The sequence below is a fragment of the Medicago sativa genome, chromosome 2 (genome assembly GCF_051527215.1).
Source record: "Medicago sativa cultivar Bolivia chromosome 2, Bolivia_mono, whole genome shotgun sequence".
NCBI lineage: Eukaryota > Viridiplantae > Streptophyta > Magnoliopsida > Fabales > Fabaceae > Medicago > Medicago sativa.
The window spans coordinates 53,301,339-53,327,848 of record NC_140750.1 but is presented as its reverse complement, the minus strand read 5'-3'; the positions used below and the strand labels follow the sequence as shown (position 1 = coordinate 53,327,848).

Here is a 26,510-nt window from a genome sequence, read left to right as displayed (position 1 = left end):
GGACTCCTCTTGTCGTCGTGCGGGCCCTCTTTACGGAAAGTATCCCGTCCCACTAGCGTGAACCTCCCGTATCCCACTAGTGTGGATAACAAAAGACACGACTTAAACATATTGTATCTTGTCGTCTTGCGGGCCATCCTTGCGGAAAGTATCGATATGGTTTATCTAGTTTACGTTGTCCGCCCAATAACTACGTTGAGAAGTTAACTTCGTTTGTTCCTTAAGAATTTACTTATTTCTCAGCTGATTCATTTAACAACCCAGACATCAAAACCTCGTTCGTTTCGAGCGTTCAAGTCCTTCGTTTCTTACATACTCTACTGTTTCTGAGAGCTTACTGATTTCATCAATCGTGTGATGACCACCTCATTCCAAGTTTCTATTTCTATTCTGCAACCTTGAATCTGCGCTCAGGACTGCAGCTTTACTTTGCATCTTATCTGCCTCTCAACTACAACTACCATTAAAGGTTCGAGGTTAATCCTATTATATTCCAGGGTCTCTTACTTTTCCACTTGGGAAGTACCAATCAACCACGTGTCCAATAATATGGGGGTACTCCATCCTAATCTTGTCATTTCCTCTGCGTTACTGGAAAAATATTCATCTTCAACTTCACAGTTTATCAGCCACCATTTGACGTTGAGTACTTCCACATCATTACTTGTCCTGAGTTCTGACATCTTGACTCGTCTTCATCAGGGGCGGATCTGGACTCAAAATATTAGTGGGGCAACTTTTTTTTTTTGTGAAATAATTAAATAATATTGTATTTAGTAAGAAGTTATTTTAAAAATAGTTGTAGCAATCAAAATTAGAAAGAAAATAATTTATTTTCCATTTGTTGAAAATGAACTAAAATTATATCATTACTAATTGTTCTAAGAACATCTCATTCTATATAGGTTACAAGAGATGAATCGAATGCTCTTGCATGATACACGTGCATACGGACGGGTGAGTGTGTTGCGCTTTTTTTTTTTTAAAAGCAAGTCGCAATTGCGTAAAAATTATAAAAATATAGACATGTGTACAAATTGTACAAAAATTTATTTCCGTATTAAATATGAGTAAAATTATAGACATGTGTATAAATTAAAAAAAAAATTGGTCCTCATGTAAATATATAAGTTAAAATATAGACACATGTATAAATTAAAAAAATAGGTCATCTTATTAATATACGAGTAAAAATATAGACACATGTATAAATTACAAAAAAAAATATATCTTCATATTAATATATAAGTTGAAATATAGGCATATGTATAAACATAAAAAAATTAAGTTTGTATTAATATACGAATAAAATTATACAATAAACCGGTAAAAAAAATTAAAAAAAAGAAAAAGAAAAAGGGGGGACCTAGGCTGGTGTGGCACTTGCCACACTGTGCCTTGAAGAGGTCCGCCTCTGGTCTTCATACGCTTCATTCTTCCTACGTCCTATTAAGCTCTCAGACATTTGTTCTAACTGTCATATACATGTATCTTAATAATATACAAACATGGAACAACAAATAGCAAAAAAATTTCTTCCAATCCAATGTGTCACAATTCTAAGCCACCTCAAATTTTTTAATAATTCTTATAAGCTCAATTTATGATCTATAATAGCAAGTTGGAGCAGAAAACTATGTAATCACAATTTTTCCACAATTTAAAAATAATCAAAATGCATTTTATGGTAGTAAAATTTGAATTAGTAGATTTCCCTCCAAGAAACATGTGTTATCGGGCCTATTTTCAGCAAAACAACAAAAATCCAAATTGAATACCAGCCCATTGCAAACCCGGCCCAGTGAAAAGTCCAACCCGGGTCAGCCTTTTACAGGGTCATTAAATGCAAAGTCTGAAAAGAGAGTCCCCTTTCCCTTCTTCTCCGCCGATACACAAACCCTTACTCTACAAAATGAAAAAAATCAGATGCTAAGAGACAAACACCATCAAAACCCCTCTGTTTAGCCCAGCTATTTTATTTCCCAATCCATGAAGGAATCTCCAACCCGTCACCGTCGCTTCTAACCCTCAATCTATATTTTCCATTAACAGCTATTTCAACCCAAGGGAAATCAGATTTTTTTCAAAGCAATCTGCGAAAATCAGTATTGGAGGATGGGATTGAAGATAAGGATGAGGTTAAATTCAAATCAAGAGGTAAAAAATTTCACCCATTCCAATTTCGAATTTTCCCCCCAAAATCAATCCCAAATTTTATAGTTTTTTAATTCAACCCTAACCCTAGGTTTTTAGTATAAAAGGGTGTAGTGTGTGTCTGTTCAGACTTGCCCCAGCATTGCAAAGTGTTAACATTGCACTGCTTTCTTTCTCCCTCATTTTAATTTGAACTTTCATTTTAGTTTAGTGTTGGGGTCTTTAAACTTTTAATTACTAAACATCAAAAAAATTTCTTAACAAGAAAAATGGCTAACCTTCCTGAGTTCTCTCCAATTTCTGAAATTTCTACTGAAAAAACTTTTTGGAACATCAAGGCAAAGGTAATTCGATTATGGCAAGTTCCTGACTTTAGCAGAAACACCTTGCCATTCTCGACTGAAATGGTTTTGATGGATGAAGCTGGCAACAGGATTCATGCTACCATTAAGAAAACTTTGCTCTATAAGTTCAAAAATGACATTTTTGAAGGAAAATGCTACACTTTTGAAAACATGGGGGTGGCTAACAATGGGGGTAATTATAGGACTACTAGACACTCCTTTAAGCTGAACTTTCAGTTTAGCAGCAAGGTTGGTTATATACCAAATCTCAAAATCACTAAGTCACCATACAACTTCATTCTATTTCTGAAATTGTTGGAGGGTCCTACGATACTGATTACTTGCCTGGTATTTTTCTCTGTGTTTTAAGTTGTTTTTAAAGTTTTTTCATGTGTTTAAATCATTTTGAGATTTTTTGTTATGTTCATTGAAGTAGTTGTGGTTTGATGTTAATTTCAGACCTTATTGGAGTATTGAGTGGTGTTGGTATTGAAAGAGAAATTCAAAGGAAGGGTATCACAAGCAAGCTGAATGTGATTGAGTTGGAGTCTGGAGGGTAAGTATCTAATCCTTATTTTGTGGTTTAGTTTTTCTTTTGTAGTTATAGTTAAGTATCTTACAAATTTTTATTTTTATTTAAGGCATAAGGTTCAATGTACTCTTTTTGGAAGCTATGTGGAAGATTTGAACAATTTCATTGCAACTGGAGACATTCAGAATGCCATTGTGATCATTCAGCTTGCTAAAGCAAAAATTTACCAAGGTGAGCAATACAATATTTAACAACTTCAAGTATTAAAGTCATGATTGTATTTTATATTTGTTCTTATGTACCATTTACTATATGGTTGAAATGTATTCTAAGATCCTTATGTTTGTTTAATGTAGAAAAGCTGCATGTTCAGAATTGCTTGAACTGCACACGTGTGCTTTTCAACCCAACATGTGCTGATGGTCTTAGCATGAGGAGCAGGTACCCATTTTGGTTGACTTTTTATTTTGATTCATTCAAATAGGAAATTTATTTCAATCAATGTATTTGGATGTTGGTTTTAATAGATTTTATTGTTGTTTCTTAGGATGACTGAAAGTGATGATTCACCTTCACCACTGACTATAACACAGCTGCAACCTGAAACCAAAGTTGACCCAAAGGAGGAGTTTTTGTACAACACACCTAGGACTACTATGCAGGGACTTAAGGATGCCTCAACTGTAAGTGATGTATAAATTTCGTGCAAAACAGCTTGATTATTTATTCTTTCAGTTTAAATCCACCTCAATAGAAATTATAGTTTCATTTCCATGAATTTTGATCTAGATACAGGATTAGTTTAATGATATATGTCCACTATTAGTTTAAAGTCAATTAGTTTTTTAAAATGAAATTATTAAGTATTGGTTATGTATTGTAGGATTCTGTGTTTGTTGTTGTTGGCACCATAAAGAGGATTGTTAACAAGGAGAATTTTTGGTACACTGCCTGTATGTGTTCCAAGGCTGTCATACCTGATTCAGCCATGTTTTTCTGTGAAAAGTGCGATAAGCACGTTAGGAAGGTGTTTCCTAGGTAATTTACTTATCAATGCTATTGTTTGTGTAAATATTTTGGGTAGTTATACATGCATTATCTATCTATAATCTAATATCCTTTTAAAATCCAATGTCTTAGGTATTGCTTGAAGGTAAGAGCAATTGACCAAAGTGATTGTGCAACACTGGTCATCTTTGACAGAGATTGTACTTCTATCTTTAATAAGAGTTGTGCTGATCTCCTTGCTGAGCATGGAATGGTAAATCTTTAGTTTTTATTTCATGGATAATGAAAATATTTTGCATCTCTTAATTTGAACTGTTTATAACCCTTTTATATGAAATTTGTGTAGGCTATCCATGAGGGACAAATGGCACCTGAACTTGCTGAACTTATTGGAAAAACTTATCTCTTCAAAGTGGAAACAAAGGCAGAATTCAATCCCAGATTTGAGCAGTCTTTCCGTGTTATGAAGATATGTCATGACCCTTCTATCATCAAAGAATTTATGTCTAAGTGGGACAAGGAAGAGGCTTCATTCTCCAAGCTCACTAATGTATGCTAATTCATAAATAGGAGATTTTTATTTTGAAAAATTAGTTGTAGTGTTTATATAAATATTGTAAAGTGTGGATTTACCTCAACTTGAAGCTAATGTGTATTTTTTGGTTTTTATTAGGAGAGTGCTTCTCTAAGCGTGTTGATGGACAAGGGCAAAGGCCCTATGCATATTGGAGAATCCAGTTTGGAATCCCAGGTAATAACTTTACATCAGAAATTCAATTAAGTGCTGCATTCATGTTCAATTAAGTGGCTGCATTGACACAGTGTAAATGTCTTATGTTTTTAGGAGCTAATCCCCTTATCTGAACCTCTTGAGAAGATTCAGGCCAAGCTTGCTAAGGTTGCTGAATCTGTGCCTGATGTTGTTAAACAGGTTATATGTTATACATTCATAAATTATATGTTATCTTTTGCACATATTCTGTTTGCTTACAGTTTCTTATATGCTTATGCACAAATGCAGGATTTGTTGCCTAAGTTTGGAGGAGCTGATTCTGAATCTGATTGCCAAGTTATCACTCCCACAGTTTCTGCAACTGCTACCAGCAAAATGGCATCTCCCAGCAATGATGAGGATGATATGGATGTTCCACTTAAGATCATGAAGAGGAGAATCAAAATTGAGAAGAATTAGTGCAAGAGGGATTTGGCTGAACCTCTTATGAGCATCAGTTTTTTGAATCATAGAGCTTATTAAGTTTTAATCCATCTAATGTGATGTTTACTCTATGATTTTTGTATAAGTTGTAATAATTTGGTACTTAACTCTAAGTTATTTTGGTACATTAGTTGGGTTGTAATATTAACTTTGACAATTGCATTCCCCTGTTTTAATATTTATTAGTATTAATCTACATTTATTGCCCTTTACAATTTTTGTTACTATGTGGGTTACAAAAATAATTTGAGTAACCTATTTTTAATTATGATATATATTTTGAGTTATATTCTGCAATTTCAGAAGTTTAATAACAATTTTTTTTTAAGTGCAGGTTTCGAGACAGATTTCAATAATGGAAATTTCACTTATAGTCCCATGTGCACAGCAAAGGATCATTAATATAGTCAATTACATACAAGTTAAATTGCTCTTAGTTGCATCCATTAGTGAATGTGTAAATTAGACAAATAGCTTTGTATTCATCAGCTGTATATTACAAGAATATTATTTAATAAATACAATGGTTTATTCCTTATACTTTACTTGCTTCTCTATTTCTTTATGAATATTAATTAGTACACTTCTCTGTTAACGAAAAACCTTAAGTATAATTCACCCAACCTAAAAAACAAGAATTAGGGTACCTGCTCAAAACAGGAAAATGAGGTGTTTATTAAATAATATGAATTAAAACTAATTAACACTTCTCATCATGAATTATACAACTATAGTTCTTTAAAATATATACAACTAAGAATTATATGACACTTCTCATCATGAATACAAAAACCATGGATCCAGAATTGTTTTTAAATGATATTTTAAAAAAGAGGTGTTTAAATAGCAAATTATTAGGCAACAGTTTGGAGCAGAGAAAACTAGGAAATCAGGAGCCCAATAAAGCCCAATATTGCTGTAAAAGGAGGAACTTTGTATCATATAAAGGGTTAGCAACACAGATCCCATTCAACAAAGAAACACGTTACTACTCCTTCCTCCAATTTCTGTTTCGTACGTGCGTACAGGGGACCACCGACAACGATGGCTGCGGCAAACCAAGGGTACAAATTTTCTTAATCCCTTTTTGTCTCAATTCGTAATCCCTTTTTGTCTCATATCGGCTATTTTCCCTTCAATTTCGGACAGAAACATGCAACTGTCCCCTTCCCAATCGATGGCCTTTAAGCTTATATATCAATTTCTGTTGCTTTTTTTTCAATGATGATTAATAGTCAAACCTTCATCTTGGTTCTGCAATTTTTTTGTTGTATATATTGCATCTATAGTTTGCCCTAGATCTGGTTTATGATTGTTTTATTTTCACATTTATTCAGAATCAACTATAAAAGGAATAAAAGTGCATGATAGAATATATTGTGTGGTCATGCATTATCGTTTTTTGGTAATATCAGTAACCAAAGTATTTTGGGTGGTCATGCACAATTTACCTTAAAAAGGTTTAAACAAATATTCATTTTTTTCTATATATAAAATTAAGTGGGAAAAATTTTGTATATTACATTAAACTTTCATTTAATTTTATGACTAAAGGAATATTGTGTATTTTACATTGATAAATAGAGGGAAATATTATTTTTGATACAAGTCACATGTATATTGAAGCTCAATCACTACTCAGGAAATTAGTCGATTCAAGTCACATGTATATGATGTGCTCATTTCATTGATTTTCGCAGCAATGGGCGGCAAAGGGATTTTTTCATAAGCGAGGTCAACCCAGAAGAGGTATGTAACATATTGTTGATCTTGACTCATAATATTTAATATGTAGTTCAAGTGTTACAGTTTGGTTATGTCGATTAAAACATAAATATATATATGTAGTATGCCTTTTTTCTCTTTACTTATCATGATGATGTTCAGATGAATGTAAGGAAACAATGTCTTTATTAGTTTGGTTGAATTATAATTATTTTCAAAGCATGTTATTTTTAAAATATGACGTATTTTATATGAATTTTTGAACCCTTTATATTTGTTGTTCTAAGGAGAAAGTACCTGTGGATTTTCAATTCTACCTAAGAAATCAAGACACACTTCAAGTTAACAAGCAAGGATTTGTTAGGGATCAAGATGACAGAGGCATTGTTATCCGTTTTGATATGGATCAATCTGGAATTTCAATGAAGAACGGTGCCTCAATCGCTCGGAAGTTTGGCTTCAACATTCCTACTATTGCCAAATTTGAATATCTAGGTCCCTTGAACATGTTTTTTGTTACCCGCTTGGCTGATGCTAATCCACAAGTTGCAAACAATGTGGAGTTAGTGCAAGATGCTGATGAAAATCAACAAGTCGTGCAGGAGGTTGTTGACATTGAAGATCCCCATCAAGAAGTCATCGATATTAGTTCAGACGAAGAGCAAGATGAAGGTGAGCAACAAGAGGAAGATCCCTACTGTTTTGAGCAAGTTGTGTCTGCTACTATGGCTCAGTCTGTATATGGTCAACCAATGGTAAGTTATACAATAAAAAACCTTCTCTTTATAATTACAATTCTATTTTCACATGATGCTACTATGGCTCAGTCTGTATATGGTCAACCAATGTCTATATTTCTATTATTCCTCACACTTTTAATTCTATTTTTACATTATGTTAGTTTTTGAATAATATATATTGTACTACTCAAATATGCAAAATCCTTTTAAGAGAAAATTTGAATTAAGATCAGGATTATATGAATTAAAAATTTCACATGTCAAGTTATGTTGTTCCATGATCCATATGAAGGTTATTATTTTAACTCTGATATAATAAGTATGGAGATTGTAGAATAACTTAGATATACATTCAGTAGTTTTACAAGTTACAACAATATGCGACATATTCGGTTGTTTATTTTTTTTGAATACATAAATTCCACGATGTACATATGACTAAAATTGTTATGTGCAATTTACTAAGGTGTTTTTGTCACTTTTGGTATAGCATTTTCCCAACCGTGTTTCTAGAGAGATATTGACTGCTCCAAGGAAGTGGATTCTCTTGGTTGATATGGAAACACTCAAAGAGTACAAGTGCCGGCTCAACACGGCTGAACGAAACAAATTCGAAAAAGCATTAGGAAGAGAATGGTTGAAATTTGTCAGAGACCGTCGCCTAAAAGAAGGTGACATACTTTGCTTTGAGTTGGATCGGCCTCCTACGGTATTGTTTGTTCAAGTGGTTAGGAGGCATAATATTGCTTGATGGGTAGTTTAAATATCTTGGAATCTGTTTTTTGGACTAGGGATTTTGAAAATGGCTTCTCATTTTGGGGGTGGATATGGATGTTTTATTATGTAAAATATGACTTTGACAATGTATATGACACTTGGTTTGGATGTTAAAATCCAACTTTTTGGTATGTAATGTTAATTGATGTATGCTTTTGGCAATTGGGTCACATGTGCATGTGTGATGTAGCTTTCATTTGTATTATATGACAAACTTGATGATGTTAATTCCAATGTCATGCTCAAAGCTAATTATATATTACTTATGCCCATGTACATGTCTGATGCAGCTTTAATTGGTAGTTGATATTATATCATGTATGAAAAAACTAAAAGCAAAGGCATTCTTTTTCATGATAATGCTTACAACTTGGTATATGGACTTTGTCTTTTATTGAGACATTAAACAATGACATTCACGTTAAAGCATGTCTTTGGTTGCTTTAGTGTGGGCCATAATATACCTACAAAGAAGACAATTGATTTGGATATTTCATTTTTGTGTTTGTCTATAGAGAAAAATTCATTGACAATGACATATCAATGTTTTGGCAAAGCTTTAATTTTGTCACATAGTGTATAGGCCAAAAAGGTGTTTCATTTTTCCAACACAATATGTCCTCTATCCTTTAATCAAACACAAACCTATCCGTGTAAAAATCACCAACTCAAGGTTATTCTCTAACACAAATTCCTTCAACAATGGAACCAAATGATCCATCAAGTAGAAGGATGAAGAAAAAATTAATGGTTACACAAAGTAGTTGTATCAACAAAGGTATGTCCAAATGTTAATCACCATGTCAAATATATATTGCTTGAGAATGTATAATAGAATTTCCAATCAAGATAACTATGTTTCTTTAATACCATTGTAGAGAATATGTCTTCCACTAAACCAACAATGAATCAAGTTAACAAGTTGTCCAGGGAGCCTTTTAGAAGTCCTCTTTCTCCATTGATGAATGGTAATATTATCTATCTACTTATTTAGTTTTGCATAATTTTTATTTTTGACATATCACATCCCACCATAAAATATTCCCAAGTGTTCTTATTTTATGTTTGTACCACAAACATTTGAAGTTTGCAATTAGGGTTCTCAAATTTATTTGACATTAATTTTTAGATATACCAATGCATCTCCATCTCAATCAATAAGTCCTCCATCCATTGGTAATTCCGATTCCTCACATGCAAGGATGAAGAGAAAACATGCAATGTTGCGAAGAGGGTCTAAAGAAAAAAGAAATGATAAAGGTATGTTTGGTATAAAATGTTTATAATTTATAAATTACCGAAGGAATGTGAATAACATCAAAGTATGCTTGACACATTAAATTGCAGAGAATGAGGATTCGGACTATGCTTTAAGATATAATAAAAAGAGGCTATCAAAGGAGGCACACTGGAATCCTATATCACCATTGATAAATGGTATTTATATAGATTGTGATTTTGCCTACAAAATTTAATAGTCTTCCAAGTTGTAGTATGGTCAAACTCTATCAAAGGTTTTTTTATGATGTGACATAATTGAAATTGGTACCATGTAGATTCAAGTGAAGCATTGTCAACTATCGAGCAAGCAAATGATTCAACGTCAAAAATGATGAGATCATCTGAATCAACAATTAACCCGTCTCTATCTTCTATGAATTCATGTGAGTTATTTATATGTTTGAATCAATATTCTTATTCCTCAAGATTGGTCTCACAGTTACATATTTTAACCATTGACATACTATGATCATATTTTAACAGTTCCATCAACACTAAGTCATAGCATTTTGTCTAAGAGGAAGGTGGCAGAATCATCTCAACCTATAACCTCACAAAGAAGTCCACTATCCAACATTACCAACATTGAATGTGTTCCTTTTGGCAGTAAGACATTAAAATATTGTTTTGCTAATAAATTAAAGCATCTAACTTACTTGGGTCATATCATTAATCTGTTGGCATCATCAACACACACAAATGCACATATGCAGTGCCGCAAGTTCTAAATACAAGCAAAAAGGGACAAAAAACTAGAGTTCAAAGGAGAAGGAGATTTAAAGAGCTTCCTGTTACAAGACTTAATTTTGATTCAGTATTTGAACAAGGTGGTCCATCATCAAACTCATCAGCCAATGGTAAGTGTTGAATATTAAATTTTCTATATTACACAAAAAGTAGTTAAATTAACACATTTTCTAACAGTGGTTAATCAAGAAAATATCATTCTGGATGCCTTCAAAGTTGATATATATGGTGATGCTGAGAGAAAAGGTTCGTCTAGAACTTTTATTTGTGTAACTAAATATACTTTAACCACTTAATGATATTTTTGATATCTAATATATATTAAAAAACCATCCATAGGATCCCTTGATTTTGGATCTCCAGATATCACATGCAAATGGTGCAAAGCTAAACTTTGGATAGAAGAGAGGGCAACAAAGTCTAGACCACCGACCATAGATGTAGAGTTTTCGTTATGTTGTCAAAAGGGATATGTTGATATTCCATTTGTAGAGGAACCGCCTAAATTACTGTCATCATTGTTGGATGGAAGTGAACCTAGAAGCAAGCATTATCAAGCCAACATCAGAGCATACAACAGTATGTTTGCCTTTACATCCCTTGGAGGCAAAGTGTTCACAAAGCTCAACAATGGAAATGGACCACCTCAATTCATCTTAAGCGGACAGAATTATCATAGAATTGGAAGTCTGCTGCCTGAGCCTGGAAGTGCTCCAAAATTTGCGCAACTATACATCTATGACACTCAAAATGAAATTCAAAATAGAACCAAAGTTTTTGAGTAAGTACTACTTTTTCCTACCCTTGATTGTTTATTGTTATCATTAAATGTTGATTATGTTCTCATTAGATGTTTATTGTGATCGGTATTGTTACATTGGGTTGCAGTGCAAGTGATGGTGAGGGTGGATTTGACATCTCATTGGTGGAAGATCTAAAAAACATGTTGGATGATTGTAACCCTTTGTGCAAATCATTTAGAAAGATCCGTGATATGTTTGAACAGAGTCCACCTCCCAAGATGGCTTTAAGATTGTTTCGAAAGACGGATAAAGACTCAAGGATGCACAATTTACCTACGGTAGATGAAGTAGCTGGGTTGATAATAGGTGATTATGATGAGACCGAACAGGGAAGAGATATTATAGTGGATGATGTAAGGAAAGGCTTACGAAGGATACACGAGACACATCGCTTATACATGCCACTTCAATATCCTTTAGTATTTCCTAAGGGTGATTATGGTTATGAGGAAGATATCCCTTATAGGGAATTTGAAGATGAAGAAAAAAAATCAAGAGGTTCAAGGGAAAGAGTTGCCATTAGAGAGTACATTGCATTTCGCTTGCAAGATAGGGATTGTGAGTTTGGAAATATTCTTCTTGGAAGAAGATTGCTTCAGCAGTTTTCCGTTGATTGTTACACCATGATTGAAGCTCAAAGGCTATCTTATATTCGGAATAATCAGGGAAATATTCATTCAGATTTGTTGAATGGATTACAGGAAGAAGTTGAATTGGGAGACAATGACCCGCGAAAAGCTGGACAGCGTGTTATACTTCCTGATTCATTTACAGGTTCACCAAGGTACATGTTCAATAATTGCCAAGATGCAATGGCAATTTGTAAGAGATTTGGCTACCCGGACCTATTCATCACAATAACTTGCAACCAAAATTGGAAAGAAATCAAGGACTTTGTTTCACAGAGAGGCCTTAGTGCATCCGACAGACCCGATATAATTTGTAGAGTTTTCAAGATGAAGCTTGATCAATTGATGACAGACTTTAAGAAGAATGAAATGTTTGGGAAAGTGCAAGCAGGTATGTTTACGATATAGTTTTTAAATCTTTTATTAAACTGTTTCAATATATCATAGGTATGTATACGGTAGAGTTTCAAAAGAGGGGGCTACCACATGCACACATTCTTTTATGGTTAGAAGGTGTCAACAAACTGCATACAACTAAGGAAATAGATAGGGTTATATCAGCAGAGATTCCTCATCCACATCTATATCTAAAGTTGCACTCGGTCGTTTCAACATACATGATGCATGGACCATGCGGAGGTGCGAACTTGAATTCACCTTGCATGAAGGGAAAAAGATGCTCAAAATACTTTCCAAAGAAGTTTTTAGAGGCCACTGCTATTGATGAAGATGGTTTTCCGGTATATAAAAGAAAAGATAATGGTGTTAGTGTGATCAAAAATGGAACTCCTTTGGACAATAGGTATGTTGTTCCTTACAATCCAACACTCCTGATGAGATATCAAGCACATGTTAATACTGAATATTGCAACAAGTCAAATGCAATCAAGTATCTATTCAAATATGTGAACAAAGGTCCTGATAGAGCAAACCTCCATATTAAAAAACAAGCAGGAGACAAAGATGAAGAAGGGCCGATTGATGAAATTAAGCGTTACTATGATTGTCGCTATGTGTCACCATGTGAAGCATGTTGGAGAATTTTCATGTTTGATATCCATGAGAAATGGCCATCTGTTATGAGATTAGCTTTACACCTAGAGGGTCAGCAATGTGTTAGGTTCAAGGAAAATCAAAAGCTTCAAAATGTTGTGAAGTATCATCAGTCAGTTCCAACTATGTTTCTTGCTTGGTTTGTTGCAAACCAAGAGTACAGTGAGGGTAGACATCTTACATATGCTGAATTTCCGTCAAAATTTACTTATCTTCCTGACAAGAGGATATGGCTTCCAAGGAAAAAGGGTTTTCAGATTGGGAGGCTTTCTTACATTCCTGTAGGCTCAGGTGAACTTTACTACATGCGGATTTTGTTGACCTTTCAAAAGGGTTGTAAGGGGTTCAATTGTATTAAGACTGTTAATGGCAAGCTCTACGACACTTTTCAAGATGCATGCTATGCACTTGGGTTATTGTCCGATGACAAAGAGTTCATAGATGGAATTATTGAAGCTTCTAGATCACAGAGTGGTCAGATGCTCCGTGTTTTGTTTGTTAGACTTTTAATCATGAATACAATGCACAAGCCTGATAATGTATGGAAAGCTACTTGGAAGTTATTAGCTGATGGAATTCTCTATACAAGACGAAGGATGCTCAATATTCCAGGTTTGTAATCTTTATTTTAACCTTACTCAACAATGTACTTAACAAATATTACATTAAAATGGAATTATACTTTACATATGGTTAACTTGATTGTTTTTATATTAAATTTGCTTATATTTGTATTAGACAATAACACCTACATGTCGTTATGAACACTATAAAAAAAAATTAGCAAAGTTATTCATAACATGTCTGACACGACATCATTATATATGTTATAATATTGGACCATAATTATTGTTTGATGTAAAATAAATTATGCAGATTTGTGCATTCCTGATAGTGATTTGCAAAATCTTTGCCTTATTGTGATTGAGAAGTTGTTGATGTGTAATGGGAAGTCATTGAAAGATCACAAAACTTTGCCTTACCCAGTGTTCGATGAGTTGCTTGCCCAAGCAAATAAATTCATTGCCGATGAATTGAACTATGACAAAGATAAGCAAGGTCAGCTACATAAATCCCTTCTTGAAAAACTCACTGATGAGCAGTATGGTGTTTATTCCACAATCATGAAATCTGTTGAGGCACAGGATGGGCAGTTTTACTTTTTGTATGGATATGGTGGAACCGAAAAGACCTTTATGTGGAAGACACTATCCGCAGCCATCAGATCACAAGGTAAGATTGTCATTAATGTTGCATCGAGCGGAATTGCATCTTTGTTGTTGCCTGGAGGCAAGACTGCGCATTCTACTTTTTGTATACCATTGAAAATCAATGAAAAATCGACTTGCAATGTGAAACAACAAGATCCTAGAGCCAAGTTGCTTAGAGAGGCAAGTCTTATAATATGGGATGAGGCCCCTATGATGCACAAATTCTGTTTTGAAGCATTTGACCGTACTATGCGTGATATAATGAGGGTTGTAGATGAGGATAATTTGAAAAAACCTTTTGGAGGGAAAGTTGTTATTCTTGGTGGTGATTTCAGGCAAATTTTACCTGTCATTAGGAAAGCACTAAACGTGATATAATGAAGTCCTCTGTTAATTCTTCTAATATTTGGCATAGTTGTAAGGTCTTAAAGCTCACAAAAAACATGAGGTTAATTGGTGATGGCACAAGTGATAATGCAAATGAGATCAGAGATTTTGCAAAATGGATTTTGAAAATTGGAAATGGTGATATGGTTGCAGATGAAGATGGAGAGAGCATCATTGATATTCCAGAGGATTTGTGCATTCCTCCGTGCAACAATCCTCTACAAGCATTGGTTGATTTTGTTTATCCAGGTATTGTTCATAGCATTGACAATCGAAGGATCTTTGAAGAGAAAGCGATACTTGCTCCTACTCTTGATGCTGTTGAACAAGTCAATGAGTATGTTTTGTCACTAATTGAAGGGGAAGCAACAGAGTACTTAAGTTCGGATACAACTTGCAAATCTGATGAAGACTATGATATTCAAGGGGATTGGTGCACTACAGAATTTTTGAATGACATAAAGTGTTCTGGAATACCAAACCACAGGTTGATTCTAAAGACCGGAGTTCCCATCATGCTGCTAAGAAACATTGATCAAGCCAGTGGCTTATGTAATGGAACACGACTACAAGTCAATCACCTTGGGAAAAATATCATTACTGCGACCGTCATTACTGGCAAGGGTATTGGACAAAAGGTATTAATCCCAAGGATGGATTTGGTTCCTACAGATTCAGGATTTCCATTTAAATTTTCAAGAAGACAATTTCCGATCTCATTGTGCTTTGCTATGACAATAAACAAGAGCCAGGGACAATCATTGTCGAAGGTTGGATTGTATCTACCTCGACCTGTTTTTACACATGGGCAATTGTATGTAGCTGTTTCTAGGGTAACCACGAAGAAGGGGCTGAAAATGTTGATTTTGGATGAAGATGGCAATCCATGCACCTCAACTCTAAATGTTGTTTATCCGGAGGTCTTTTCTAATTTGTAGAAAGTATCTTATGAGGTATGAATCTGTCTATATTTAAGCTTGATTGTCAATTTTTTTTATTGAAAGTACATTGCTAACATGCAAAAACCTTTGTTTATTTTTGTAGATAACTTTGGAGCTAAGTATAGTTGATGCATCTATCTACAATAAGGGTTATGTTTTTTGGATTGATTGCGCTTTAAAGTATGGCCTACTATTTTGTGTTACATATAACAAGTAGGCTTCATTGTTATTTGTTAATGATATGTATTTGATTCTAACTTAATTGAACTAATTTTTGATAGATGACATCTTTGATTTTATTTAGATCAACATAGCCCGATTTTGTCTAACCACTGCATTATAAATTTGTATTTTGGTGGTATGTTCATAAATATAATTGTTAACTCCACAAAAAATTGTCAGCCCGTGCGTTGCACGGGTGGAAATACTAGTTTGATACATTTTTGAATACATGAAGAAATAATCTAATGAAACAGGCATTTGACAATAACTCATTCAGCTGTATATATGCCTCCTCTTTCTACGAGCAACCTGCTGATCTGTAAAATAAATAAAAGGATTGGGGTGAGACAATCATATTTGTTATCAATCTGCAAATGCAAAGATTTATGCACTTCAATTTTCATGTCCTTCAAGACAAGAGTGGGTCTATCCACAGACTCTTTCTATCGGCCATATCCCCCCCACCCCACCAGTCTACATTTGAGTATCCCATCAACATATTGTTCCAAAATATGTCTTAGGAAACACCAATCCGTAAGCCAATGTGCCTTTGATGTATCTCATGATCCTTTTTATTACAATCAAATGATATTTCTTAGGATCACACATGTATCTCCTCACCATGCCTACTGCATAGTTGATTGGAGGTCTACTATTGCATGAGTATCATAGTGAGACAACGATAAGTGTCAAATTACTGTTATTTTTTATAGGGAAGTTGGATGTGTAGTTTTAGCCACACATAGCCTATGAATTGATTCGTCCCTGAATCAGAGAGTTCCCAGGGAGAAAAGCCAAAGACGGTTCACTAGGCGAGATTTGATCCTCTAAGCGAACTAACACGAGATTTGATAAATGTATCATAATGTTGCAATTATAATCAATTTTAACTACCTATATATTAATGTATAGCAAACAATTGTTAACCACTAACCAGTTTGAATTATTCTCATCTACCACACTCTGATCATGTGCACTCCTAATCCAATACAATACATCTAAAACTCAAACAGAAAATTCATCTAAAAAGATTGTGCGATCAAATGTAGGATCTGATTCTGATCGAGAGAAGCATATAATAGGAAAAATGAATTTTTATTTTAAAGAATAGGAAAAAATGAAATGATACCATGTTATTTTGCCAAAATAAAAACATACCATGTTATTAGAATATAAAAACAAAATAAAATAGATGATACCTTTTTTGCCAACTGGCCATGATGGGTTCAGCTGGACTATTCGACAAGGTTTTGTCCTCTACTTGGTTTAATCATTGTGCAAGACATGCTTGTGACATCTTTTTCTAGGCATGTTCCTTAGTTTCTGCTCATTATACTTGCTTGTTTTTCATCTTTTTTAATAAGTTTCCACTTTACCATCATATGTGAAAAAACATTTAGGCGCGTTTTGCATCATGTGACGATTATTTAACTTTAAACCGTGTGTATGGGTGTGTGAAACTCCTATGATATTGGAAACTTCCACTTCTTCTCAAATATATTAAATATGCTTTTATAATATTTTTTCGTTAATTCTGGTTTTCAGATGAAAAGGGCTTTGGTGATCCAAAGTTTGGCAGTGATGTAACCAAAGTTTGGCAGTGATGTAAAGATGAGTTGACAAAAAAATTTCACATAAAAATCGAACTAGGATTCTCCAAAACGATTTGTTCTCGATGAAGCTCATTAACCGCTTCTTTTCAATGCGCGTGTATATACCAAAATGTTTTTTTTATATATTTAAACAAAAAAATCATAATTTATTTAAAAAAATCTCTAATCAAACATGAAAAATGAATTTTGTAAGAATATTAAACAAACAGACCCATATAACAACCAAATGATTGATTTTTCATGGGATAAGTCTGTCTGCATATATAGTATCAATAATAATCTATAATATATAATTATAAATCTCGTAACCATAATAACATTGTTGCACTTATGTATTGTTGAATAATAAAAAAAGGATCATCCTAACATATGCTCTTAAGATAGATGTTAAAGATTACATAAATAGTAATTATTTATTGAAAGATGTTAATTTCAAATTTTTTGAGAAATAAATTAGAAGAATTTCAAAAATAGAATTTTCATTTTGAGTTTTTTTAACTTATACCTTGAAGACATAAGTCATCATTTCTCATAACATAATTATCTATGAAATAGTAAACCTAGCAAAACATTACTTCAAAAAAAAAAAAGTAAACCTAGCAAAACATGTACCAGTAAAATGTTACAATTTGGTAGTTGTTTGATTGTACTTGACACGTTCAATTGATCATATAATTCATGCTTTGTTTTGCTTAGTCAACATTGGCAGCTAGATCTACAAGTTTAATATATTTATGATGCAACGTGAGTTATTCATAACATAAATAACGAACAACAACCACAGAAAATAATTGAAAGAGAGAGACGCGTTCATTTCACAGATATATGCTTTTAGGTTTAGGAAGGGTGGGACAAGCTACCTTTGTCAACGAGAAATTTCTTATCGTATGGGAAAACAAACTTTGATCTACACGTTTATCATTCATTATTATACTATATCAAGTTGATCATGGACCAAAGACATAAGATATAAAATTAGCAAAGGTTGATGATCGATATTTTATTTATCAAAACATATACATATGAATGCTCAAATAAATTTAAGTATGACGATTGATGATTACCATATATAACTTGTCACTATGTTATCCTATCTGGTCTTTTTTTAGTTGACAGGTTATTCTATCGGTCATAGAAAATCCATAACAATTATCCGTTAAGTTTTAGTCTTACCAACATCTAACGCAACATTCTCATCTGTGCTACACTTAATTTATGTTCGTGTTGGTTCTTTACTGTCCAATACTCTGTCCCTTACAACATCGTCAGTCTTACAACTGTCTAATAAAATTTGCCCTTCAACTTTAGTGGTGCTTTCGTATCACACAAAACACATGAGACACTCCTCCATTTCAACCACTCAGCTTGGATTTAATAGAAAATATGCGGTGTCTTCACCTTGTAACCTCACGCTAGTCGACACCCTCTCGTAATTTCTTATCCTATATCCTTTTCATCTCAACTATCATCTTAGTATAAAGTATACACTAGCATAAACGCGATATAATAAAGTGACATGATTTACTTATCATATCATATTAACTAGGGATGATGATGGATATTCTTGAGTACCGATAGTAGTAGTTATTTACTACCCATGTCATTAGATAAATATGATATTCGTGCACTGAATATTGACTAGGATAATGGAGGGTTAACGAGTGGATTGAGAAGAGAGGTTGTGGGTTCAACCCCACTCACAATTAATATACTAACATTTGTTATCTAACTTATTTCTAATCTTTGTTAACATAGCTAATAACATTGCAAAACCCTAAACCTAATGTTTTGGGCGGGAATGATTGTTGACCGTTGATTTAGGCACCAAACACATCTCAACGGTTGATTTCCAAGCTATTGAGCTGCTCCCTGTAATTTATTACTTCATTCAAAGTGCCTTACCCTTATTTAATTGCTATCAGTTCCCCTATGAAGACTTTCAACTAAAGTGAGTTGGTTTCCAAGGCCATAATAACAACACACTCCTCAACGTGGAGGTAGCATTTAACTGTATTAAATTTCCAATATTGTTTCCAAAGACTATTTTCTATTCCAACACATAGTGCAGTGAACCTACTACTCCTTGGAATGGTCAAACAATAACCAAAAACTGTAACCGTAAAACAAACAATGTACGGTTAAATTCAAACCAAAATTGTAACCTTCATCTTCTTCATTCTTTCTCTCTTCGATCGATTCAAGTTTTCACAACGAACCAAAGCATTCCTTCATCTCGAACGGTTCGAATCCGCCGAGTCAAGCCTCTTTGGTAATCGCACCATCTTCTATAACGATCGTCAATCTAATCATCATCTTCAATTCAAGGTTCGCTCCATCCATTTCTTCTTCGCATTGCACTTTTCTGATTTCGTTGCCAACAAAATTTCTGTAACTGTGGAATCTTGATATTTTTGGCATTGTGTTGTTTTTTTTAGGATTTTAATTTCTGGATAAATTTCTAGAGTAAATTGGTGATATTTCAATTGGAATTCGGTGAAATTGTAAGTATCAGAGTGTGATGATTGGAGTACGATGGTTCAGATTGAATATTTTGCATCAGTTTTAGGTACTCCCTCTCTCACTTTTTTTAATTAATTTCTATCAATTTGTTAAGGTTTAGAAATCTCTACCACCACTTTATCTTTGCAAAACATTTTCTTTTTCTCTCCATTGAATCTTCAATACCTCTTCTATTAGGTCAGAATTTATCTTACTCATGGTTCTGTCAAAATGGATTCTACATCAGAGCTTTCCTTTGGCAAGAAATGCAGCTGTTTGGAAAGAAAAAAACAAAGATAGAGTAATTGGTGTTTCCAGGTAGTGGAGTTTTTTATAAAAAAAAATTCAGTTGTGATTTTTTAACCTAACTATCTGCATGAAAGTTGTTATTTTTAAGTTTGTAGAAGAAAACTGTGAACTTTTCAACTCAAAATCGTTGGTTTCTCTATTCATTTGTAACATTTTGAGCAATACCATTTGTTAGATTGGTTGTTTCTTAATTTTTGTTTTGAAAAGTTTCTAGCTTTAGTTAAAAATAGTTGAAGAACTAAATGAGTTTGTGAGTTTCTGTTTAATATAATTTCTATTATGAGATGACATCTTATTTGTGTGTTTGCTCATGATGTTTTGTTTGCTTTGTATTTTACTTTGTTTTTGTTACTTATGACGATTATTTTGGTTTTGTTTTAATAATGGAGACCATGAAACACGAGCTTTAGAATCAAGTGTTGTTTGACAAAATATATCTCTATAGCCGAGACGGCTTACTTGATGCCAATGTGTTTGTTGCTATGTTACATGACTTTGTATGAAAATGGATTTTTTAGATAGTTTTCTTCTTTCTTTCTACAAACTTTTTAATGGTTTCCGGTAAGCAAAAAAACTATAACCGACTATGAAGAGCTTATGTTTATTTAGCCCATATTTAACTAAATTCCAACAAGTTCGACACAAAAATTAAATGTGCAGTTTTGAAATTTACAGTCAGTTAATTGACATTTGATTTTTAGGAATGAATATGAAGTGTTTTTATTTCTCTTGCAAAAATTTCATACTATACTGATCCATCTGCTAACATGGTTTCTTTGGAAAAGTTTTGTAATTTTTTGTCATTCTATAACATGATATACTTAATTACAATGAGTTTTACATCTCTATTTAAGAACTTGGGCATCTTCATCGTTTGCTTACTTGCTTTGGTATAGATTTATTGAGCATAAATACCTGGAGTGGATTGATTAAATTCATCCGGTCAAATTGGATTTGTGATATGTCACAACTCACAGTGTGATTAGTTTTAAACTACCTATACATGTTGTGATTAGTTTTAAAGAATGCTATAGTAGACATTAAGTTATAATAGTTTAATCTCTGTTTGTTTATCATCTTCTACAAGTTTAATGTATGAAACTAATACAAAGTGATGAGGGTAGAACCTTGAATGAAGAATGACTGCTATGGAAATATGATAATGTTCCTGGTATGACAGTAGTACCTATTAGAGTTGTTTTCACATGTATACATCTTATCTCTTTCTTAAATGTTGATAAGTTGGTCATTTACATGGTTTAATAGGATTTGTGAAACTTCTTATGAAGACACTGTTTTTTTGTTATTCAGATTTATGGACCAAGTTTTTGATGTGAAAGGCATCATGCAACATTAAATTCTGGATCTGAGATGGTCAATCCATTAAGCAACCATGAGACAAAGGTTTAATTTTACACAAGCCTTGACATTGTTTCTTTTTTGTTCAATTTCTGATTTTTGGATTTTCTATTTGAAGATTTCGATATATGTAATATGGTACAATACACATTACTTGAACGTGCAAATTCGGTAATCATTTGAACATCGGTTGACAAAGTTTCTAATTCTACGTATGACGTGAAATGTGGTTTGATTAGCAAATCAAATGAATAAAAAAGGCAGGTTGAATGTCATTTTCTTTCCACATTTAAAATTTCAATATTTGTTGGAGACTAACAAGTGTCCATATACCCATGTTTTCGCATTGTCTTTTCATGTTACTGTAGACTGCTACAAATTGTGTTGTGCACTCTGAAATATATGGTGATATTAAAATATGCAAGAGAAAAATATTTTATGGTGCTGTTTTTTTTAATATTAAGATTTTATGCTACTATGATTTGGTTCTAAAAATTAATGTATGGTATGCGATCTGGTGGTAAAACTTTTTTGTTTAAATCATAAATAGAGAAAAGCGAAGTTATCGGCATGCTTTGCAAGAGAGTTTCAGTTGTAAATTGCTTATGCTACATATGTAACATTGCGGATTCAAATGAAATTGAAACTTAGGTAATGGTTGAAAAGACTAATGGTAAATTATACTTCAAGGATGATTGGCATGGCATGGCTTGAGTGAGTAATATAAGATGACTCACAAAGTTACCAACAACTAATTGACTGCATCTGATGACTGATGTAACTTCTAGAATTCTGGTATGCACTTAGTTTCAAGTTTCTTTTTAATTTGTAATATGAAAATAAACTTAAACTTGGTTTGGATTTTGTCGAACTGCTCTGCTAAATAATGAGACATAACTGATTTGGTGGTTTACTTTGGCTAAGATGGAAATGTGTATTGAAGTTTCTCCATGATTCAGATATGACTTGCACAATTTTTGGAGAGTGGGCTAATTTTTGCAAAGTACGAAGGTTCTTTGAAGGATTGTCTATCAAGTTTGGAAGCATCTAATAACAATGTCATACATGTGAGGACTGCCCTACGATTTGGTCTGTGAACTAGATTAGTCACACCTATAGGAAATCCTTCAATCAAACCTCTTTTTTAGACAGAACAATATTTTAAGAGAGGCTATTGTGTATGTGGATTGGTGGGTGATGTTGGTTGGCGTGTTTGGGTTTAGGTGCTGCTGCAGTTTCAGCAGCTGTGGTGGCTGCCTTTGGCTTTCCTTTTGGTGCTGAAATCTCCCTATCGGTTCTGCTATGCCTCCATGTTCTTTCTGCTATAGTGATGACTGTGATGCATGAGTATTCGTGGGTATGCTATTGTTTTGATGACTATATAGTTGTTGTCATGTTTGGCCTTTTGTTCTCATTTATACCACATCATAATGTTATTTTGGCTTTGGCTGGGTTGCTGTTTTGCTTGGATTTTTTGGCAGCTTTTTCTTTGGGGTGTTGGGAGGTTTGTTTGATTTTGTCCGGTGATCCGTCTATATACGACACCTTATTTGTATTTTGCCTTATTAACTTTATCCGCAATTGATTTTTGAGTGTCTTGCCGATTAGGGAGACCAAAATTGCAACTATATTTTTTTTTTGTTTACAATATACTAATTTTATTTAATGTTGAGTTAAAAAGTTTGAACAATTTTTCTTATTGTATAAATATTAAAATCATAGTGTTTAAAGCAATTTTGTGAAATTTGTAGACATGAGAAATTATTATAAATATATTAGCTTCTCCATTATTTATGACCCGGGCGGTAGCACGGGTACAAGTTCTAGTTATTTTGTTTTATCTGCAAGTACTCCTAATTAAACAACTTACCCGCCAATACTCATGGTAGATTTTATCCATGGGTATATCGAGGGTACATGTTTTTTTTTTCCATCTCTGCTATTAATTCATCAAGGAGTGGGTTAAATTAAATATGATTTAAGTACATGTTTTTTTGCCATCTATCTACTATTAATTCATCAAAGAATGGATTAAATTAAATATGATATAAATGTTTATCATGTCTATTTTATCTTAACTATCAAACGAACTCTCATATCCTCGTGCCACTCTTTTATTTGTGTTTATCTTACCTAGTCATCAAGAGTATCTTCTTGTACTCTACATCTTAAATTCAATTTGCCTTTAAAAAAGTCACAAGTATTAAATTTTATTTCCAAATTATTTTGTACATTTTGCTAGGACTTTGCTTATTTTTTTTTTTTTTTGGTTACAGACTTTGCATATTTAATATCAAAGAAAAACTATTCACAAAAAAAAAATTCATATAAAAATATCATATACTATTTTAACACGCCAAAATGACTGTGAAGGGTATATGCTTCTTGCATTCGCTGTTTCTCTATATATAACGACCAATTAGTCACACACTTGCCCCACACACAGCATTCAATCTCTTATCTAAAGTAAGCTCAATAATGGGGAACAATTCATCTTCTTCTAACCAGAAAAAGCCTCTTCCCATTGACACCACATTTAAGCTTCCAGCTAACATACCAACTTTGCCACAAGGTACTCATCTCTTTCACTTCCTTCTTGATAGTGTTGTCACCAAATTCCGACAAGAAATTATCGACAGAAAAGATAAACATCTGTCGATAATTCTCTTGTTCTAGTAGTGATAATTGTGTCATTCTAATTTCTAATATATTTTTCTTAATGATAACTTTACATATGTGTTTGTATAGGTGGTGGATTTGGTAATGGAATCATTGATCTAGGTGGCCTAAAAGTGTCACAAATATCAACATTCAACGAAATCTGGACAACCTTAGAAGGTGGACAAGATGACTTAGGAGCAACTTTCTTTGAACCAACAGGAATACCTCAAGGTTTCTTCACATTAGGTCACTATAGTCAACCAAACAACAAACCTCTCTTTGGTTGGGTTCTAGTTGCCAAAGATGAGTCAAATGGAGCATTGAAAAAACCAATTGATTACACACTTGTTTGGAGTAGCAAGTCAGAAAAAATCAAACAAGATAAAGATGGTTACATTTGGTTACCAATAGCACCTAATGGTTATAGCCCTTTAGGGCATATTGTCACAACCACACCTGAAAAGCCTTCACTTGATAGAATCCAATGTGTGAGATCAGATCTTACTGACCAATGTGAGATTAATTCATGGATTTGGGGTAAAGATAAAAAAATTGATGAAAAAGGTTTCAATGTTCATTATGTTAGACCAATCAATAGAGGTATTCAAGCTCCTAGTGTTCTTGTTGGAACTTTTTTAGCACATGTTGGTGAAATTACAAATAGCCCTCTTCCTATTTCTTGTTTGAAAAATCTCAACTTTATGAATTTTTCATCAATGCCTAATTTACCCCAAATTAAGGCTTTAGCACAAGCTTATTCTCCTTTCATGTACTTGCATCCTAATGAAAAGTTTCAACCATGTTCAATTAAGTGGTATTTCACAAATGGGGCATTACTTTATAAGAAAGGAGAAGAATCAAATCCAATGGAAATTGATCCATTAGGCTCAAATCTTCCTCAAGGTGGAGGCAATGATGGTGCTTATTGGTTGGATCTTCCAAAAGATAAAGCTAATAGAGAAAGAGTCAAAAAAGGTGATTTCAAAAATTGTCAAGGTTATTTTCATGTAAAACCAATGTTTGGTGGAACATTTACTGATTTAGCCATGTGGATTTTTTACCCTTTTAATGGGCCTGGCACATTAAAAGTTGGGCTTATAGATAATATTTCACTTGGTAAGATTGGTGAACATATTGGTGATTGGGAGCATGTAACTTTAAGGGTAAGTAATTTCAATGGAGAGTTAAAAAGTGTTTATTTTTCACAACATAGTAATGGTCAATGGGTTGATGCTTCAGAAGTTGAATTTCAAAGTGGAAATAAACCAGTGGCTTATTCTTCATTAAATGGTCATGCTATTTATCCAAAACCTGGATTGGTTCTTCAAGGTACTAGTGAGATTGGAATAAAGAATGAAACTAAGAAAAGTGACTTGGGTATTGATTTTGGAGTTAATTTTGAAATTGTTTCTGGGGAGTATTTGGGGAATCAAATTGTTGAGCCAGGTTGGGTGAATTTTTTTAGACAATGGGGTCCTAAAATTACTTATAATTTAGGTGATGAGTTGGAGAAGTTGGAAAAGGTGGTTCCTGGCTTGAAATTGCCCAATGAGTTGATAGGTGAAGAAGGGCCCACTGGACCTAAGCAGAAGAGAAATTGGTTTGGTGATGAAATTTGAAATAAGAACATTGCTTTTTTCACGTAAGAAGTTGATTAAAAACACATAATAACAAAAAAAATCATAACGATAGTTAAATACAACTCCCTTTTCTCTTTTGAAGTGAGCTGTAGTTAACGACCGTTAAATCTTTTAGTTATTTCGATGTGTTTTTAAGTAACTTTTTAGGTGGGAAAAACAATTTTATTGAAATAATTGGTTGTGTCTCGTGTGATACATGATTTTAAATTGTGATTGTAGGTTTTGTTTTTTGAGTAATAATTGTGATTGTAGTTGTAATATAATTTTTTATTTTGTGTTATAATAAATTAGTGACAAATGTGTCTACAATTATTTGATATGTTTGCACGTTGCAAATATCTCTAATTTTTTTGTAAAATGCTCTCATCGTGGTTGGCAAATTTAAAACCATGGCGTGTCAAGTGGCATTATTAGGACCAATCAATTAAAAAGAAGACTTTGGGTTGTTGTGTGTATTTAATATTAGTATCTGTGATGAACACTATCCACATTATTTTCTGATTGATATTGAAACAAGTGTTAGTACTATAATGATATTGACAAAGTTTGCATTTGTTGTATTTGTATGCCAGCTTGTTCTTGTTAACGTTAACAACCATGTGATTGTTTTCCTCCAAAGTTATAGGTGCAAGCGTATACCATTTTATTAATTTAATTAA

General features: G+C 33.3%; 4 protein-coding genes and 1 long non-coding RNA gene across 6 annotated transcripts; all 5 read left to right on the top strand.

Annotated features, from left to right (window-relative positions):
• The first annotated feature begins 549 nt into the window (after positions 1-549).
• LOC146948861 (uncharacterized) lies at positions 550-5,230 on the top strand. The gene is made up of 12 exons (XM_085748439.1): positions 550-646; positions 1,996-2,157; positions 2,958-3,054; positions 3,140-3,261; positions 3,387-3,471; positions 3,578-3,713; positions 3,914-4,068; positions 4,171-4,291; positions 4,385-4,588; positions 4,712-4,789; positions 4,883-4,969; positions 5,060-5,230. Exons 1-12 carry the CDS (start codon positions 550-552, stop codon positions 5,228-5,230), a joined length of 1,515 nt encoding a protein of 504 aa, XP_085604565.1.
• Positions 5,231-6,298: 1,068 nt separating this feature from the next.
• On the top strand, positions 6,299-14,598 carry LOC146948860 (uncharacterized). The gene is made up of 15 exons (XM_085748438.1): positions 6,299-6,318; positions 6,955-7,003; positions 7,267-7,734; positions 8,210-8,428; positions 8,687-8,769; positions 9,626-9,756; positions 9,844-9,933; positions 10,053-10,160; positions 10,261-10,383; positions 10,491-10,634; positions 10,702-10,770; positions 10,864-11,297; positions 11,375-12,347; positions 12,404-13,621; positions 13,886-14,598. The coding sequence occupies exons 1-15, from the start codon at positions 6,299-6,301 to the stop codon at positions 14,596-14,598; spliced, it is 4,842 nt and encodes a 1,613-aa protein (XP_085604564.1).
• A 40-nt stretch (positions 14,599-14,638) lies between these two features.
• LOC146948859 (uncharacterized) lies at positions 14,639-15,545 on the top strand. Its single transcript, XM_085745044.1, has one exon. The coding sequence runs from the start codon at positions 14,664-14,666 to the stop codon at positions 15,543-15,545; it is 882 nt and encodes a 293-aa protein (XP_085601170.1). The 5' UTR covers positions 14,639-14,663.
• Positions 15,546-19,110: 3,565 nt separating this feature from the next.
• Positions 19,111-23,169, top strand: LOC146948858 (uncharacterized). Of its 2 annotated transcripts, none has more exons than XR_015027055.1 (5): positions 19,111-19,708; positions 19,819-19,949; positions 20,081-20,200; positions 21,503-22,345; positions 22,510-23,169. It is a non-coding gene; the product is annotated as an uncharacterized LOC146948858 (long non-coding RNA). The 2 variants fall into 2 exon arrangements; XR_015027054.1 differs by having other exon boundaries at positions 22,475-23,169.
• Positions 23,170-23,988: 819 nt separating this feature from the next.
• Positions 23,989-26,306, top strand: LOC146948857 (hypothetical protein At1g04090-like). Its single transcript, XM_085745043.1, has 2 exons — positions 23,989-24,122; positions 24,299-26,306. The coding sequence occupies exons 1-2, from the start codon at positions 24,029-24,031 to the stop codon at positions 25,828-25,830; spliced, it is 1,626 nt and encodes a 541-aa protein (XP_085601169.1). The 5' UTR covers positions 23,989-24,028; the 3' UTR covers positions 25,831-26,306.
• Positions 26,307-26,510: the final 204 nt, after the last annotated feature.